Here is a 20414-nt window from a genome sequence, read left to right as displayed (position 1 = left end):
GTTATGAGGTCAATATAAATTATGCAGACTGATTAGTAACCAGGCAACACTCGGGTTCACACCAGTGATTATAGATCAGTGTCTGGGTGTGAGTGGTTGGGTGGGGGGTTTCAGGATTTTATTTTATTTTTTTAACAGGAAATCCTTTATTGCTCCTGAACTGAAGCTTTATTGTTATTTTTAAAACATAACTTTTTTAAAAATAAAACTTCCTCATAGACTCATAGACATGCCCGTGTTGTACACAGGTGTTTGGGACATCCTCTGAAGCACTCCTGGTTTGAATAGAGCATGTATATTAGGATCAAGGATTAGTTAGAACATAAAATATGTTTTTATTTATGGATCAAGTAACCATCTGGGAATGAAAGCTTTTTGATGAAGAAAGCCCATTTCAGTCGTTTGTATTCTGGTGAGTCATGGGTTCTAAATGTTGTTTTAAATGTGCTCTGTAGCTGAACCTACGCAGGTCATTTGTAGCTTCTTAGTTTCTGATGAGATTAAGCTTCACAAACATTAGCCTGCAGTTACAGGGTTGACCACTTCTCCCAATAACTTATGCTCCTTATCAGACCACTTTGCTTTTAAAATAAGATAAAGCAAGTTATAAATCAGTTTAAGTGAAACATTAAGCATGAATTTGTTCATTTACTGAGTAAAAACAGTAACTGTGGCTGAGGTGTTTGTGTTTCTGTTACAAGGTCAGCAATGTGAGCATGATGACTTAAAAATAAAAAAACGTGAATAAGTTAAAGATAATAAGTAAAATAATAAGATCTGGTTGAAAAGTGCAATTTGAACCAACGCCTGCATCATGTTTGTTGTTAAACAGGTTGAAGGAAGAAAATAACTCCCTTTTTTCCTTAGAAAAATCATTCTGTTTTCTCCAAACTCATTTTCTTCCTGCCTCAGTGGGCGCAAACACTTGACTCATGATTCCTTTTCCTAATGTTTGTTTTTAACTCAAATCCCACTCGAAAATTACACTCTGATGAGTATTCAGGTGGATGACGCAGACCTTTCCATAAACTGCATCCTGCTCCTGCTGATTTAAATGAAGCCGTTAAAAACACACACATTTCCTGCTGGTCGCACAGATCCACCATGCTGCACAGATCAGCCGGTAATTACAGCCGGATTACCGGGAAAAGGTCCGGATTTGGTGAGGTGAGGTGCTGGAGGTGGAGCTGTTCTCACTTCTTAGCAGCCTGATCCTGTATTTAGTGGAGGTTAAGACCCTTCGTCAACCACACGGTGATAATCAACAGTCCCCATACGCCACTGGAGATTATAGGAGGAATAATGAGGAAGCTGCAGCGGCTGGTGAGGTCAGAAAAAAGTAAAAAAGTGAAAGGCAGCGACGGTTAAAAGGTTTTCGGTGAAATACGAGTGAATCAGATTCTGGCTGCTGTACTGGACTCAGATCACATTTTATATTTAAAACACATTTAATTTTGGTCAACATTGTAGATTACTGTATTTATTTAAAACACTGTGGGAATAATGTCACAGCATTCCAGGCTAATAAGTGTAGTCTGTGTGCAGACAAGGTCAACTCCTGGTTGCAAAGCAATGCCAGTGGATGACAGGGAAACAATAACAGCTCATTTTACTGGGCTAAAAATGCTACTTAAACAAATACATTAAAATACGAATTATATTTTGTGTTTTTATAATTATATGCTTCTCTAGTAAAGCTCCTTGTACTTCTACACAAATAAAGTTCACAACTATTCAAAACAGCGGCTAATCTTAAAAGGAGCGATGTCCCAGAAAACTCTCTCCAAGGTGAGTTGGACCCAAACGCAAGCAGGAAGCAGGCAGAGTCGCAGTGAAATAGGAAAAACTGCAGGAGACACAAAGGGAAAGGGGGAGGAGCAAATGGTGAGATATGCATGATGACAACCAGGATCTGACAATGACTGAAGAACCCAAGGAGAATATAAATATAAGGGGCGTGATTACAGGTAGCATCAGACAGGTGAGGGTGATTAACTGGATGTGCTGCAGCGGTGGGGGAGCAGGAAGTGGGAAACCATCATAAAACAAAGAATCTACTAAATGGTAAAACTAAGACTATAAACCAAACACAAGGGCAGCGATAGAAAAACACTTAAATAATAGAATACAAACTGAACATCTGAGCGACGAAATATAAAGTCCAAAGGATCGATAATATTTTCTCTGTTCTTCTAGTTTAGCCCTGACATTGTGCTGCTCGACTGTAGCTTTGTACTGTATGTTCAATGGTAACCTTAGTCCACAATGGGAAACTGAACCCATACTTTCTATTAATCATAAAACAAAGAATAGAAGAGCCCAAGTTTTATCAGTGAGCAGCAACAAAGTACAATGTGCAAAAAAACAGGCAACGACGCTATTGGTTTAATGTTTTTAAGCATGAAAACGAGGCTCTGTTTCTCTCTGTCTTCACTGCAGCCACTTTATACCGACTTCCTGAGGGAAGCAGCTGAAAATCTCTAAAGAGAGGATGGTCTGAACATATCATGCCAGAGGTGACGTCCCTCAGAACCAGCCGGGACCAGAGTCCTCCCTGAAACCTACCAGCCAATTTCACCAGGTTACCAGGTCTGGTTGTATTGATCAGAGGGCAGGCAATGAACCCCCCCGGTTCACCACGTACTACTGCCGTATGCAACGACTCTTAGAGGATTTATAAAACAAGGAGACAGAAAGACTAGTGATGACACACAGCAGCCTAAAACCACAACTCAGATTTTAAACTTTCTCTCAGCCTCTTTGACTTCATCTGACTGAAAAACATCCTGAGGAACAGTTTTAATTACTGACGAACACTCTGGACTCAATCAGAGACCTCATCAACAACTCTGGCAGTTTTCCTTCAGCTCTTTATTCCCGTCGTTGTGCTACCAGGACAGCGTTTGACCCTTCATTTGACCCCCACTTCCAGCTCAGTGCTTTAATTAAAACTGGGGACCATACGGGGGGACAAACTGGACCAGGAACTGGATAATGAGACACGAGTCAGTGGCCAACAGAAGGATAGAAATCCCCTGAACTCAAACACACCTCAACACAAACGCCACCGTGAGCTCGCCAACACTCATGGAGAAGTGTGTGTGTGGGACTGCCTCTCCATCTGTCCACCTCCAACACAGACAGGAATGTGAAGGTATCCTCAGGTTGAAGACATAAACTCGTCCATATCAGAGTATCTTTTCGTCTGAAGCAATTTTTATGCAGATAAACATAAAATATACGAAGGTAATGTTTGCGATAATGAAAGGGATTTACATAAAACAGTCAGAAAATAACAGGTTTGTCCCATATTGGTTGCAGACGTGTCTTACTGGACAATTTATGGGATTCTGGTTCTGGTTTGGCTAGTTTCTGCTTGATGTTTGTTTTTATTCTTGGGAATCTTTTTGAGTTTAGTTTGTTCAATTTCTCAGCTGCCGTTGATTTTCCTGATTTCCTTGTTTTTGAACATTATCTCTCCACCTGTCCTATTCTTTGTTAAGTACATAAACTCATTAATCTACATCAGATCTTCATCACTTGCTCCTCGTCTGTCTGGTCTTTTATTGTCCTCAGTGTTTGTTCAGCTTTACTGGTGGATTTCCAGACTTGGAAGTCACTTTAGTTTCATTTTCATCCATAAACTTATTTGAGACTTTGGTCCAACTTTTCGTTTTTAGTCCTCAAACGTTTTCATTTATGTTCAACTGTTAGTCTAGAACTTCATGGACTTGAAAATATTAAAAAGCTAAGTTTTACCTGAAGATTTCTAGAATCTGTCTCTCAGATGTGATTATTTTCACTCTTTAAAGGTTTTCCCTGAACAAACACTTCTCACGGTCTTGTTGTCTTTTGGACAAACAGTCGTCTCACAAGAGGCTTTTAGGACTAATCTAGAGTTCCCATATTCCCTCTGTGGGGCCAGATCCTGCTCTCAGGCTGTAGTCTTTTATTTTATTTTATTGTAATAAAACTTGAATCTACTGGTGACTGTGGTGGATCACTGTTCTATCTGTGGTCCAGTCAGTGAGTGTAGATTTCAGCATGTAGACACAGCAGATAAAAGATCAGCTTTTATACATTCTACCTCTTATTTTAACATTTAAATATTTTAATTTTAGCTGGAAAAACTCTGAAGGCCTTGAATTTATTTTATGTTGAGCAGCTGAATTCCTAAGTAACCATTTTTAAATAGCCTCAATGGGCCCATTTTCAGTTTCTGATGGCTTTTTTAGGGTTTTGATACAAACTAGTGAAACAAGAACCACTTTAATGGGAATTCAAACGTATTTTAACACAGCAACCCTGAGATAACAGTCCATAAACCGTAAGGCAAGAGTTCTGTACAGCTAAATTCATTTTTAAATGGAAAACATTTAAAACATTTTTATAAACTCTGAGATAAACCGTTCCCTACAGGCAACTTTCTGCCCGATTAACTCCACAACTAGCATCTTGTTAAAAAAAAGTCTTAACATTAATTTGGTCCCAAATTAATGCAACTTCATGAGGTGCAAAAGTGAATAACTTCTGTAAGGCTACAAAATAGTGAATGTTTGGACTCTGCAGCAGTTGCTAAAAACTAAATTACTCAGAGTTCACTAGAGTACCTAATCAAAATTATGCCTGATATTAAATACATCCAAGAAACAGTTAAACAACTTGCCACCAGGACTCTATTATATGACAATGTGCTTGCCATACTACCGCACTCGCTCTGCCCTACTACATCATCAGCAAAAACAAGCACCTCCTGTGCACACATTTCATTAAATATGCATAAACATGCATTAAAATATGCAGGTGGTTATTCAACTTCCTTCAGGACATTATTACCAACCAGTCATGCATTACTTTGGCGTGGAGTGCTTCAGATAGCATCTTGATCTGCGTATTTTCGGAAATGCCCCTAATAAAAGTCAGTAATAACATGTGCACGACCTCTTCAAGGTGACAGCGGTGGTTGGTTGTGACTGAAGGATTATTTGTCTGATTGCATTTACCCATGAGGCACATCTGCTATCAAAATAAAATTAGAAATTAGTGCTTGTTCCAAAAAAAATTGGCCCCAACTTCATCCACCACTTCTATCAATATATAAATACAACATAAACAAGATACTAGACGTCCAACACCAGGTGGTGCTAATAAGGAAGTGACATTTATTTAGTGTTTGATGGAGAGATGTTTAACAAAAATGATGACGATATAAAAGTTAGGAAATAAATACTAATCACACTATTATGTGATGATGTGAAATGCTGATTAAACACAAATAGGTACAACTAAAATCTCATTAGCAGCCATTCTTGCATCAGTTTGGTGTGGAGTGCTTTAGATCCTAGCTTTAACAGTTGAGTAATAAAGTAATAAAGCTGGTGTTGTCTTCCAAGATGAGTGGTGATTGGCTCTAACTGATGTGTTATTTGTCTGCAGGTACCAGCGAGTGACGGCGTTACAGCTCAAGTAAATGAAGAGAATAAGAAAGAAGCAGAGACGTAACGGAGATGACAGCGCGCCGACACGACAATGTCATGTTTAACTATGGCATGACATCATGTACGAAAGTTTGTCTAACTTTAAATAGGACTTTATCTCATTAAATTAATAAAACTATGAAACTCCAGTGCAAACAGGCATTTTGAACTGAACATATTTAGTTTTCACCTTTCTTGCTACCCACTTGTTGTCAAGTTAAGACAATTTATACGGTTTTAGCTCCATCAGACCTGATTAATTACATCAAAAGCTTTGCTCAACCTGAAGGTTCTGTAATGAACAGAGCACAGTCCGTTAATAAAGATATCTGACCTGTTAATTAGACTAAGGGAGAGGAAAGAAACAGTCTGTGAGCATCTCTGAGGACTAAACCCTGGTGGCTGTAGGAGGTTTTTCTCTTTGCAGTGTTGGATTATAGGAACTCATGCAACCAAACCATCCTCTCTCTGATGAGTTAAGAGTCAGACCTCATCTGCACAGAGAGTCATATTAATGATTCACTGTGCTTTAACTGCATCAAACACACACCTCACGCAGGTGAATCCCTGAGGAATGAACGGCTGCAGAATAAAATCAGAGAGTGCATTGGTAGAAATAGATGAGAGACGAGTCTTTTAAAATAAACCTGTATGGAGGACATTAAGTTATTCTAGGAAGATGGACACCAAGCGGAAAGGACCAGGCAGCTGTCTCTGTACCTACTGTAGTTTAGCTTTTAATTTGAACTAAATATGTAAAACCTTTCAATTATCAGATGAAAAACCTGGACTAAAAGTCAAGTTCGAGCTGCTGTTCCAACTAGTCCGACTTTTCATGTTGAATTCTTTGAGGACTGTTTTAAAATGATAAATATTCTTTATCAAACAGGCTCCATCTCTATAGGATAATCTGATTCTGATCTTTCTCCTCCAGCAGCTGACAGATCGACTTCGCAGCATGGAGCCTTATCATGGAGCAGATTTAGGTTCATGTTGACTTGGGTTGAAGTCCCGACTGTTTGTTGGATTATTGCATTCCTCTTTGGTCCACAGCTTCTAAAGGTTATCCAGAATAAGTTAGCGCAGATCTAGACCAGCAACCAGGATGTAAAATGATTGATTTGCCAGGAGCTGGTAGATCTAGATTGGGCCAGCATGGGGTTTATGTGTTGGCTTTAGGAGTGGAGCAACGACGTTATAGGAAGTTGATGGAACATCTGAGGAGGACTTGTAAGGTGTTCGATAGCCTGACCTAAATTTTAGATGACTGTGCTGTGCATCCGCCCGGCGGATGGGGCGTCCTTTCTAGTAAATGCTGCAGGACAACACATTGGTAGCTTAACGTACTCTTTGCCACCAGCTCGGTTCAGCCCATGCAAAGCTATAAAACAACCCCACCAAGTACCAATAAAGCTGTCTAATGCATCTACAGGGTCCTCGTGTCCAAAAAGAGGATTTTGTCAGCAACAGTATTTATGAACCTTGAGAGGAAACAAGCTAACATTAGAATGCTGTTTCTGTAAGGTCTTCCTCAGAAGATGAAGACTGTTGGTTGCTGTACCTCCTGAGTCAGATCGTCCTTTAGAAATGATAAACCTGAATGCGTCTTGGGGGAAATGTTGGTGAAATTTAGGTTCTCATCTGAGGAGTTTTTTCTCTTAATCTTCATATCAAATACCTTTGCTGTTGTTTTATAACAGGATAATTGGAGATAACTGACAGGTGAATTTTGAAGATCTCTGCAAACAGAAGTTACTAATCAAAGAATTTGATTAGTATGATGAGAATGTGATTTAATACTTTTTAGAATAAAATAATCTGTTTACTTCATAAAACATGGAGTTCTGAAAAATACATTTTCATAAGAAAGAAACTGAAAGAAAAGCTAAAAGATTGTAGAGACTGTAGCTCAATGAGATCAGGTGGCTATGCACAAATATTAACTTTAACAACCATTAACCAAACTACACCTTACAAACAACCCAGTGTGCTTTTAATGACAATCTGCTTTCTTTAGAACAAACTGACCAAGCAACTGACCCAGTGTAAAGATGTGAAACATTCGTGACTCAGGAACACTTTATTTATTTCTAGCTTCAACACGACCCTTCCTGACTCATGTTGTGATGGTGACAGTTGCTTAAAAGCATCATCTATATGAAGCTGGGGCCTATCGGGACATTAAATGCATCATCCAAGTCTGATTCAGAGATTATTCACTCTAATTTATGCCTGCAGTCTGCCTCTCATTCTGCCGGCCCATCCATCCGCCGGTAATGACCAACCAATCGCCTCCTGTGATCATGTGATGGACATCACTATCAGGCCTGTTGTTTGTGAGCATCATTTGCCGTTTGTTTCCTCAAACGCTGAGGCCATCTACATCATCATCCTCTTCCACTTGGTATTTTGCCATCATGGCTCTGTTCCTGTTGTCCTCACTTTGCTCAGACCTACATGAAGACTTTTGTCCAAATGGACTGAGCCGTGTTGTGACCTTCACAGCATCTGCAGTGGTTCTTTGGAACTGCCAGCAGGTGTAGCACGACAATCACCAATATTTACATATAACATAAAGGAAAAGGTTTTCTGCAGCAACATGTCATGGTCAGTATGAGCAGATACTTTCTTATCTTCCTCATTGCTTTAATTAGACCACGTCACACTGGATGAAGACCCTGCAAAGTTCTCCATAACAGACACCACCTGGATTACAACCAATTGGTTAAACGTTCTGCAGAGTGAAGGCAACTAAGATGCTGCTACACTATAATACCTGGCCCAATATGGACATTGTAAAAACTAAGTACACCCCCTGATCCACAGGCTAGTAGAACCTCCTTCAGCAGCTGTAGCCCTCAGCATTGGTTTCTGCTGTCAGACGGATAGACTCTCAATACTTTGGTCTACAGAGGAGTTTAGTCCACTGCAAGGTGACCAGTTCCTTTGGCTGCAAAACAAGCCCAAATCACCAGCCCTCCTCCACCGTGCCTGACGGGTATGCTGTGATTGTTTTCTTTAAGCATGCTGCTGTGCATTATGGGAAAATATGCTACTACTACTTTGGTCTCGTCTGTCAAAGGACAGAAGCAAATTTCCATTCTATTCAGCATGTGGCAGCTCAACCCTTCCAAACAGCCATACCTGTTTGGTGTTTTCTAACTGTCCTGTCATTACCTTTAACCTCGTAACTGAGGGTCTGTTTGAGATGGAGCTCATAGGTCTTGGCTCATTTCTCTGAGCTTCATGCTTTGACCTTGGGCTGAATCTTCTGGGACATCCATTCCTGGGAAGACTGGCAGCTGTCTTTCTCTCTGTAGAATGATGACCTTATAACCCTCCTTAGGTTGATGAGGAGATGCAGTTTCTTCTCAGCCTAATAATGAGTGCAACATCCATCCATCCATCCATCCATCCATCCATCCATCCAGTTTATCACTGAATCGAGAAGAGCAACCCCGACATTTCTCTCTCCAGCGACACCCTTCAGCTCATTCTGTGGGATCCAAAATAGTTTCCAGACCAAACAGGATGTACAGTCCTTCCAGAGAGTTCTGGGTCTCCACCTAGTGGGACGTACCCAGAAAACCTCCAAAAGAAGCCAGCCCGGAGCCCGGAGGCATCCTGACTAGATGTCTGAACCACCTCAATTGATTCCTTTCGATGCGGAGAGGAAGTGTCTCTACTTTGAACTCTCCCAGATGACGGAGCTCCTCATCCTCATGCTGGGGAGTCTGGCCACCTTCAGGAGGAAGCTCATTTTGGCCGCTTGTATCTGGGATCTTGTTCTTTCGGTCATCACCCAGAAACCAGGACCACGGATGAGGGCTGTAACATTGACGGACTGGTAAATCGTGAGCTTTCTGGCTCATTTCTTTGCTCACCAGAACAGACTAAAGCAGCATCCTTGTGACTGCAGAAAAAACCCAATTTCGTCTGCAGTCTCTTGTTCCATCCTTCCATCACTCATGGAGAAGACACAAGGACACTTATACTCCTCTCCTTGAGGCAGAGAAACCCACCATCACAGGATTAAATGACTCCAGGCCTGTCGTCATGATGTCTGTGGTCATAAAATCCTTTGAGCAACGGGTGTTGAAGCACCTGAAGGACATTAGAGGCCCCCTGCTGGACTTCCTGCAGTTTGTCTATGGGCAAACAGGTTCGGCAGATGAAGCAGTCAGCTTGGGACTACACTTCATCCTGCATCAACTCGGCTATATACATCAGCTTCCTGTCGGTGGACTTCAGCTTGGCCTTCAGGATCCTCAACACAGACATCCTCCACCAGAAGCTCACCCAGCTCGCAGTGCCAGGCGCCACCTCTCAGTGGATCACCAGCATCCTGAAGGACCAGCAGCAGCAGGTGAGGCTGGGGTGCACTCAAGACTGTGGAGATGATGGTGGACTTCCGGAGAACTCCACCGACACTCCCTCCCCTCACCATCCTTAACAACACGGTTAAAGTTGCAACGGTGGGTCCATCGACAAACTGGACCTTATAGATTAAGAACAGGATGTCATCAAAGTTCATATACATTTAAAAGTAGACAAATACGTTTGGCAACATAGTGTAATAGAGCTAATTAATTTATCTATATTTTTTCCCCTAAAGTCTATCACCCTGTGAGCGCTTGAAACCAAAGGCAAATTCAGTGTTTGTGCAGACAACCTTGACCAATAAATCGGATTCTGACCCCAAACCCAGAGGGCACAGTCCACCATTTTCTGGTTCAGAACCATGATCTCAGACTGAGAGGAGCTGATTGCAGCAGTTTCCAGTGGTTTTAGTTTAAATATCTGCTTTGGGTTTTGTGGTAATCTTGCAGGTGAACTTTGAGTCTCAGACTTAAAGGGAAGCCAAAACTTTCTTGCTGGAAAAATGTTCTCAATTTTCAAGCAGCACTTCTGAAGGCAAACAATGACTCCTGGTGTCAGTCCACTTGCTCCTCTGCTACTTTGTCCAGAAGCACCTCTAAATAGCCTTAATTTCCTGAACTAATATCCATATCCTGTGTGCACTCAGCGGAACGTCTCTTCAGTCTTTCACATCAGCTTTCAGGTCGGTTCTGCTCTGACCACCTTGATGTGAAGCTGCAGGATGTCCACTGCTGATGCTGTTCATTAGATGGCAGAGAGTTGGAGCACTGCAGCTTCCTGAAATCTAATTACTCTGATGACTTACAGGGCTGGCTGGTTACAGCAGCTGATTCAAGGTGTTCATCAGCTGCAGTCTGATCATCTCCGTCTCGTCTCTGATCTATTCATGCCTGGCTGCTCCATCTTCATTCCACGCAGAGGGCTGTCCTGCCAATTACCTGCCTCTAATTATGTTAGGCTTATTATTTAGCTTGTTAACATGCATTAATTAAAAACAGGTGTGAAAACGTAAATCCAGGGTGAGCTTTATTTATTAAGTTCTTCCTGGTCCTTGCTGCCTCGTTATAGCTGCAGAGAAACGACTAAAAACCTCCAACAGCCTCTGTGACATTTGTCAGAGCTTTACGGTTCAAACGGGAATCTGAAGGTGCAGCTTTTAACAGAGAGCTGCCGGGTCAAACAGAGGAGATGTTTCCTTCAATCACAGAGAGCCGGCAGCAGAAAGGTGCTTAAAAGTGTCCTGCAGTGAAATACGCCAGGAGGTTTCTGTCTAATCCAACTTTAATGCAGTTCAGTCTGTCTCATTAGGGCTGGATTAAGGGCGCTTAGACTTTAACACACTGAGGAGTTCAGTTTGGAGTTCAGAGCATCTGATACAAAAGTTTCTGTTTTATTTCATCAAACTGAAACACTGAAATGATTCCTTCTCTGTATTGTTGTTCTTTTTGCTCTATTTGAAGAACACAGAAATTTAATTTTAATGATAAAAAACTTTTGATTTTAAAATTCTTGTTCAAGTTGTTCCTTAGTCACCATTTAATGAGCAAGCTCCACTGATGGCCACATTAACCCTTAGTAAAGATGTATAAAAAGCCTTAAAATTAATAAATGCTTTATCGCAGCAGCAAAATATAACAGTAAATTATTTAGAAACATTCAACCTTCAGTTTGAGTCCATTTATTCAGTGGGGAAAGTCTCCACGTTAAAAAATAAATCATTTTCACCGGGTCCAAAGTTAGAACCAGAATCAGTCGTTTTTCAGCAGAAAGACAAGAAACTTGGCTTCAGTTCCTGATTCCTCACAATGACGACATTTTAAGTAGAAATATGTAAAAACAAATGTTGGGAAATAAAAGCATTTTAATGTAAATATGTATAAATACAGTGGTTTTCTAGAGAGAAAGACAACGTTGAATTAATGCCAATACGCCTGTGGAGGATCCAGACCCTCTGACTTAGGCTGGGGGGAGAAACTGTCTCTGTAGCGCCACCTGATGGTAAAAGTCTAAACAGTTTGTGTCCAGGACGTGTGGGGTCTGCAGAGATGCTAGCTCCAGACTCTAGACCTAGACCACACCACACAGTGATGGACTAACACAGGACAGACTGAATGATGGACGTGTGGAAGCTGACCAGCAATAAAAGTTACTGATGTCTCTGCTGTAAATGTCAGGTAGGTCCTCCATGTTTGCAGACAGGACAACACTCCATCGTCTATAACATTCCCAAGGTATGAAAATACAGACAATTAATCTCTTTAAATCAGGGGTTTCAAACTCCAGGCTTCAAGGCTGGTGTCCTGCAACGACTAGATGTGTCCTTGGTCCAACACACCTGAATCTAATGGCTGAACTCCCTCCACAGCACGTAGTCAGGTTCTACAGAATCCTGATAATGATCCAAAGGTGTGATGAAGTGGAGACAAATTCAAAGTTGCTGGACAATGGCCTTCAAGGTCCAGAAATTTACACCTGTGTTCCAGGCGGTCTGGAGTCATGACTCCTCTCTGGAGCCTTCTTCTCTATACCATCTAAGGACTGAGAAGAACATGGCAGGAGGTCAATTTCTCTGTGTTGAACCATTATCCTGCTAAAAGACCCAATGGCGATTTTTATTTCAAATGTCCTGATATTGACTCCATGCACTCTAAGGCTCCCAGGATCTTTGACAGGGAAAACAGCCCACAGCATCACAGATCCTTCACCGAACTTAACTGTGGACATCAGGTGCTTTCTCCACATATTTAGCCTATGTATCACTTTAGACCCACCTGAAAGGGTTTGTTGCTGAAAACCTCAGTTTGAGTCTCATCTGACCAAAGCTCACAGGTCTAGTTAAAGTCCAGCGCAGTTTGAGTCTCATCTGACCAAAGCTCACAGGTCCAGTTAAAGTCCAGCTTGGTTTGAGTCTTTTTGGAGCGAAGCTCACAGGTCTAGTTAAAGTCGCAGCAGAGTTCAGCCAACGCCACATGGTTATGTTTGTGATGGTAGGACAGAAAAGGCTCGTTATGTAGCGTCTGATGGTTGCTATGGTGACCACCAAGCTACCACTCTTTGCTGCCGTCCTTCAGCAGTGAGCTCTGGACATGTTTTCAGCTTCCTAGCCTTCGTCCTCACTGGAAGATGAACCTGGAGTCTACTGGGCAGCGGCTGAAAGGAACCGGCCTCTGGGTCAGATTTCTACTCCAGGGATCCAGGAAGAACCGGATCAGTACTTAGAAGATTCAAAGCTCAAATGAATTTCAAACTAAAGTGAAGTAAAACAATGTTTTATTGCTGCATTATTCTGGTAGACGTACTGGTGATCGTGGCAGAGGTGATTCAGTAGAACTCTATCATTTCTTAATGTTTCCCCTGGATAAATAAACCTCAGATAAAAAGCTAATCAGTGTGAGATGATTCTGCTGCTGCAATAAAATTTAAGGCTTTTTACACATCAATAAATCAGACTTGTGCTGAATTATCTACAGGTTTCATGAAGAGGCTGGACGGAGACGAAGGTCTCGGATGTTCTAGATGAAGCAGGTTGGGTTCATGGTGTTTGTCTCTTTATAAATATCTCAAAGACTTTTTACATTTCTGAAATCATTTTGTTTGCTGAGGGTTTTAGTTTATTTGTGCTGCATGAAAAATACACCAATTCCGAGGAAAAGCTCTGACAGAGCTTCAAAGCCTGGAGAATTATGGACCAGAATCACTTTGGAAGAAAAATCTAAGGAAATCCGAACTGGACCAGGAAGTTCTGTTCATATTGAGAAGAAAATTATTAGCAGTTTATAGATGATGTGGGTTAGAAGGTGTATTTTCGGAAATGAGTAGCTGTTCTTGATGTTTCAACATCTTCAGGAGCAGAAATAAATCAACATATTTGACCTGGAGCTCAGGTTGAAGGCCGTTTGAGCCTCACATCTGAGCAGAACCAGAACCAGAAACATGGATTCAAACTGTGCAGCAGACAGATCATTAAGGTTTGTCCTCCGTATAGCTGAGTCTCCTCTTCCTGTTGCACATCAGAAGAAGAACATCTGTGACCTTTGTCTCCTCCGCCCAGCCTGACACTGAACATGTTCTCCGTCCGGTCCTCGCCCTCCTTCTCCCACACAGACAGGAAACAAATGAGCTGAGAAGGTGAGACACATTTATCCCTGGTGGTTTCTTCGTCGCAGCCTCGTCGCCTGAAGCTCCTACACAGCACCAGTCCAGGTTAGACGGTCCAGTTCAATCATTTGAAAGGATCCGGTCCAGGTTTATGAACCTTTCTGGGAAAGTTTCCATCCAACAAGAAATATTTTTGTGTTCTTGTGATGGTCCATCGCTGCAAGAAAGGTCCTGAATGACCCATAAACAACGTAACAACTATTATTCAGAGCCGTGTTTGAGTGATACAATCTTTTTATGAAAAATGTGCATCTCTGCAGTAAAAGTTTGTCAGTAGTTTTGTTTTTGTCTCATAAAAACAGAGAGAATCTGATTTCTGCTGATAAAAATGACTCCATCTGGCTGTTTGATGCGTTCATGGTGCAGCGAGTTTATCAGGAAAAACAGCTACAGCAGTTTAACGGAGACCATCGTTCTTCATCGCTTCCTTTCTTTGGATCTCAGCTGATTCGTTATGAATTTCAAAGCATTTATATTTTTATCTCTGTCCTATAGAGCATTTCTTTTAGAAACTTCAAACATCTGTTAACGTCAGAAAATAATCATACAAATTTGGGGAAAATGATCAAATATCATAAAACAACAATAATTTAAAAAATACGTATATGTATTTTGTTGTATTTCTGTCCTGGATGCAAGGCAGTAATGATAATCGCTCACTACTATTTTATAAATTTTTGCTTTTTTTATTCATTTTTTGTTATATTATTTTGTATTTTTAGATTGGATTTTAAGTTTAGCTTTTTTCTTTGATTTCCTAACGCTATATCTTATTTGGTTTGATATTTTATTCATTACTGTTTATTTTATTTGTTGTTTCCTTAAATGTTTGAATCAACACAGAGTTGAGTTAAATTAAAGACAGAACTTCAGGTTCTGCTTCCTCTCCAACATGTTGTTGTTGTTCAGCCTGATTCCCTGAAATGGATCCTGGGCCGGTACCAGTCACACAGACCGTCACAGTAATTGTGCTTCATGGTATCCGCGGGTCTGGAATGTCTCGTTATCCTTCTGCTCTTTGACCGAGGAGCATCTTGGTCGCCGTGGAGACTCGGAGAGAAACCCTGGAAGCTCCTCTCAGTCTGGCGTCGCCTTCCAATGAATGTCTGGGTGGGTGGAGGACGCAGTGATGGTGAGGACATCTGAGAGATGGTGCTGAGATCCACTGAACTGGAGCTTGTGGAGATGAAACTGAAAGGGTCTATGGGTTGATCTGATTATATATTTATGAATATGAACCGGATCGGTTGGTCCTGTAAATGGACCTGAGATGACGTGTTGTAACCACCTGAACTTAAAACTGAAACCATCCTGAACCAGTAAGAAGGTCCCAGTCAAGCCGGGATCTTCTTACTGGTCAGCGTCTGTCAGTGTGTTAAATGAAAGGTTGCTTCACATCTCCTGAATTAACTTCATCGTTCAGTCCTGGTTGGAAGGAGACAATCAGCGTCTCACGTCCTGAACCAAAGATCTCCAGCTCTCTCTGACTAGGAGGACACTTCTGATCTCCTGTCAGAATTAGTTCTGGACTTTGGATAGAACTTCCTTCTGATGAAGACATTTTCTGATTTTATCTCGACGTCAGCCTGGACCCACTGAGATCCTGGAAGATGAAACCCCTCCTCATCCTCGACACCTGAAGGCTTTGGGCCAAAACTAGCAGAACTGTTCATTAGTCCCTCCAGCTGACTAACTCTAGTTGGATGTGATGAAAGCAACCCCAGAGCATGATGCAGCCACCGCCGTGTAAGGGTTAGGGTCGGCAAACATGCTGCATAATAAATGAGAGTTGGCTCCAGCAGAGCAGATGGATGCGTTTGCTCTGGAGCACTCAGTGATCCTTGAGAACAGGAAATATTCTGTAGATGAAAACAGCAGAGAAATATTCAGCAGAGCAGCGTGAGAGCAGCCTTCCGCTGAAGACCGGGTCTCTAATTGAAAAGTCTGCGGCCAAGAAACAACAACACGGGGAAACACTCAGACACGCAGGGCGGTCGTTGTTTAATGAGCGCTCATTGTGTTGCGTTTGTGGTCTCGCCTCGCCGCCGTCTCTAATGGCGGCTCGTCTTCCACGCCGTTTGATGTGAACCCTGGGATACGGTGGGCGGGGAAGGGAGAGATGTAGAGAGAATAATGAGATCAGGAGTCTGAGGCTCGTCTTCACAAGATCAGAGCTTCGCTCCATCCATGTGTACTACAGATACTACAGATACTACAGGTACTACAGATACTACCGTACTACAGTTACTACAGATACTACAGGTACTACAGATACTACCGTACTACAGTTACTACAGATACTACAGGTACTACAGATACTACCGTACTACAGTTACTACAGATACTACAGGTACTACAGATACTACAGTTCTAGAGATACTAGAGATACTACAGTACTATAGTACTAGAGATACTACAGGTACTACAGATATTACAGTACTAGAGATACTAGAGATACTACAGTACTATAGTACTACAGATACTACAGGTACTACAGATACTACAGGTACTACAGGTACTACAGATACTACCGTACTACAGTTACTACAGATACTACAGGTACTACAGATACTACCGTACTACAGTTACTACAGATACTACAGGTACTACAGATACTAAAGTACTACAGTTACTACAGGTACTACAGATACTACAGTTCTAGAGATACTAGAGATACTACAGTACTATAGTACTAGAGATACTACAGTTACTACAGATACTACAGGTACTACAGATACTACCGTACTACAGTTACTACAGGTACTACAGATACTACAGTTCTAGAGATACTAGAGATACTACAGTACTATAGTACTAGAGATACTACAGTTACTACAGATACTACAGGTACTACAGATACTAAAGTACTACAGTTACTACAGGTACTACAGATACTACAGTTCTAGAGATACTAGAGATACTACAGTACTATAGTACTAGAGATACTACAGTTACTACAGATACTACAGGTACTACAGATACTACCGTACTACAGTTACTACAGGTACTACAGATACTACAGTTCTAGAGATACTAGAGATACTACAGTACTATAGTACTAGAGATACTACAGTTACTACAGATACTACAGGTACTACAGATACTAAAGTACTACAGTTACTACAAGTACTACAGATACTACAGTTCTAGAGATACTAGAGATACTACAGTACTATAGTACTAGAGATACTACAGGTACTACAAATATTACAGTACTACAGAAACTTTATGGAGATGCTGATTTCATTTTCCAGCAGGACTTGGTACCGACCCACACAGCCAAAGGTATCAATAGCTGGTCCAATGACCATGGTGTTACTGTGCTTGCCTGGTCAGCAAGGTGACACCAGAACCAACAATGCCGCTGCTATCAAAGGAAACCGGGCTTTCCTGAACACCTCAGCAGAACCACAGGCTGATCTCCTCCATGGCACGCCGCATTGATGCTGTAATTCATGCAAAAGGAGCCCAGACCCGGTACTGACTGCCTAGAAATGAACATAGTTTTGAGAAGCCTGGCTTCTCTGTTTAAAATATAATTTTTATGGATCTGATGAAGAATTCTAGTTTTCTGAATTTTGGATTTTCATTCTCTGTCAGCCAGAATCATCAAAACTACAAAAAATAAAGGTTGAAATATTGGACTCTAAGTTTGGTGGAAGGATATAATAGATGAGTTGTACTTTCTGACACAAAAATATAGAAGTTTTTCACATTAAGCCAATATTTCCCTGTAGGTTAGTGATGAGGAGAAAGAATGGAGATTCAGTGGTGTCCTAAAAAGAGCACTTCCATGTTTGTGTCCCGTCTTCTGATGACAGCTGACCACGGCTGACAGCTGGACAGGAAGCAGCTGTGCAGCATTTAACACGAGCAGAACCCTCAGAAACTGGCTGCTGACTCAGCCTGATGGAGAAGGAGCAGCACAGATGGAGACGAGGAGACCAAACACCAGGCAAACATCTCCGCGCCCGGACACGCGTCATCATGCATCGTGATGTTCAACGTATGAAGATCGGGGCGATGAATGGTCAGGATGAAGGTGGCGTGTGGTGACAGCAGAGCAGCAGATGCGGTGAGATTCGTTCATCCCGTCTGCTCCGTGATGAATAATAACCAGAGGCCTACTCACAATCTGAGCTCCACTGCTTCATCCCCGTCACGCAGTGACAGCCAGCCAAACTTTGAGTCAACACAGGAATAAAAATGGACCATCTGATTCATCACGCAGGACATGAACTGATGGAGCAACCATGACACTGTTACTAACGCTGGTATTTCAGCAAGAAATCTGGAAAAAACACGTCGATACGTCAGATGTTCCCCGTTTCAGGACATTAATTCAACTGTGATGAGCTTCCAGCTTCCTGTAGAAATTATCTGATTAAAAACCTTTAAAATGCTTCAAATTATCTCTGTTTAACACAGAACTTTACAGGAAACATGGAAATCCACTCAAAATGTGAAGTACAGAGAAAGGAGCAAAACCCAAGAGCTCCACCTCAGACTCTACAGGCCTGAGTTAGCAGGTCAAAGGTCATGACAGGACAGTTAGAAAAACACTGAACCCTAAACTGATGGATATTAGTCTATAACCCGTCATCTTTATTTATATGAGCACATCTCAATCTGAACCAGCATGGCAGTTTGAACCCAGCAGTAGATAGAGCACAGCCCCCAGGTTTGGAGAACCCAAACCGCCAGGCACGGTGGAGGACGGGTCAGGATTTGTGCTCGTTCTGCAGCCACAGGACCAGAACACCTTGCAGTCACTGAGTGGGCCATGGACTCCTCGTGTACAACAAAGTATTCCAGAGATGCTTGGTCCAAACTGGGTCATCAACAGAACAATGAGCACAAACACAGCAGCAGATCTGGCCTAGTCAAAGTCCAGACGTCCACCTGATAAAATGCAGAGGTGGGATCTTCAGAGAGCTGAGCAGAAACAAACATCTGCAAACCTCAATGAAGAGAAGCACCACCGGAGAGAAGACTGGGCCAAAGGTCCTTCAGAACAACGTGAGATGATTTACTTTAAATATCGTCTGAGGTTGAGTTTGGTTGTCTGCTGTTTCCTTCTCAAGCCGTCCGTTTCTTTTCACACGGTGTCTCAGAGCATTCAGAAGAGCCTGCAGCACATTACTGCTCTGTGAAAGTCAGACTCAGAAGCCTTGAAGGATGAGCTCCAGCACCTGACGGCAGCGCAGTCCAAGTCTTCAAGGGACAAATCTCAGAGCTGCTGGTTAGGACATAAAGCTCCTCGAACATCCAGGGAGTCTGCAGCAGAGCTACCAGGAGAGATTTGTGCCAGGCTGACTCTGTCATCATGTCGGTCTGATACAGATCTCCTGGCTTTGAGCTGAGAAGCTGCAGGATAACGGGTTGCTCTGCAGGAGCACGGTGCAGCGCCTGAAAGCAATAAAACCCGACTGAGTGTCTGAAATATGGATTTATGTATTAGGTTCAATATTTTCAGAGAAAGAGGAGCCTCTGTTAGATTTTCATGTATTTTTCTAATAAAGCCAGATATGAAAGTTAAATGAATCCTGTTTATCTCATTTTTATTACTGTTCCTCTGCTGTAAATCACTGTAGATTTAGACCTGGGTAACCTTTTGATTGCAACATGTTGGAGCCTCCAGGGTTCTGTTCAGGGTTCTGCTCAGAAATCAAACATACGACAGCTTCTAATATTCATCCACGTCTACACCAACATTAACTGCGGTTCAACATGATCGACTGGTTTTGATCCGTTCCAGAAGCAGAGCTGCTCACGTTTCCTGAGATCAGCAACATGAAATCAGAACTATTTTTATCTGCAGGGAGTATTTTTAGCAGCAGCAGCGGGTCTGACTCTCTGCAGAGCTCGCTTACAACACTTCATTATTTAAGAGTCAGAACCAAGTCTGTTCAGCCCGAGAACAATGTAGTTGTTTGGAGAGCAGGAGACAGGAAGGAGTCTTTGTTCCAGCACAATCAGACCAAACATCTAGAAAATATCCACAACAGCTAAGGGTGGTAAAAAATTGAGCTTTGCAGGGACGTCTGCATTTAGTCCACCTGAACGTCCGCGGAGTCGAGTACGCCCAGCTCTGTGGGAGCCTCAACCACGATGAGCTGAGAGGTCTGGGAACGATGAGGAGATGGACGTTAATCCCACCTGCTGCCAGAAAGCCAGAGATCCAGACAGCAAGAAGTTGCTATTTACCTGCATTACTTTAGACAACCATATCATATTCAACATTACTCTAGGCCTACAATTATTGACATATATGTAGAGCTGGTTGCTATGGTGATTACCACCATGGGGTTCCACAGGGTAGCGGAGGAGCCCACAGCACCACTGTTTTCATTAGAGTGACTGATCTGCATGGATGAGAAGCTGTGCAGAAACCTTAAC

At 42.1% G+C, this 20414-nt stretch overlaps 1 protein-coding gene across 7 annotated transcripts in view; it reads right to left on the bottom strand.

Moving 5' to 3' along the window:
* Positions 1-20414, bottom strand: part of fars2 (phenylalanyl-tRNA synthetase 2, mitochondrial) — a 140218-nt gene that overhangs the window by 68616 nt on the left and 51188 nt on the right. The window contains exon 10 of one of the 7 annotated variants that reach the window (XM_047349576.1): positions 18055-19424. The exons of the other annotated variants lie outside the window; for them this stretch is intronic. Within the exon in view, the coding sequence (XP_047205532.1) occupies positions 19246-19424 (179 nt within the window). The 3' untranslated portion in view covers positions 18055-19245. Of the gene's footprint in view, positions 1-18054; positions 19425-20414 lie in introns of those variants that run through there. 7 annotated transcript variants of the gene reach the window in all.

Source organism: Girardinichthys multiradiatus, chromosome 21 (assembly GCF_021462225.1).
Source record: "Girardinichthys multiradiatus isolate DD_20200921_A chromosome 21, DD_fGirMul_XY1, whole genome shotgun sequence".
Classification (NCBI taxonomy): Eukaryota; Metazoa; Chordata; class Actinopteri; order Cyprinodontiformes; family Goodeidae; genus Girardinichthys; species Girardinichthys multiradiatus.
Note: the sequence above shows the minus strand (reverse complement) of the source record. Positions and strands in the feature narration are given on the sequence as shown.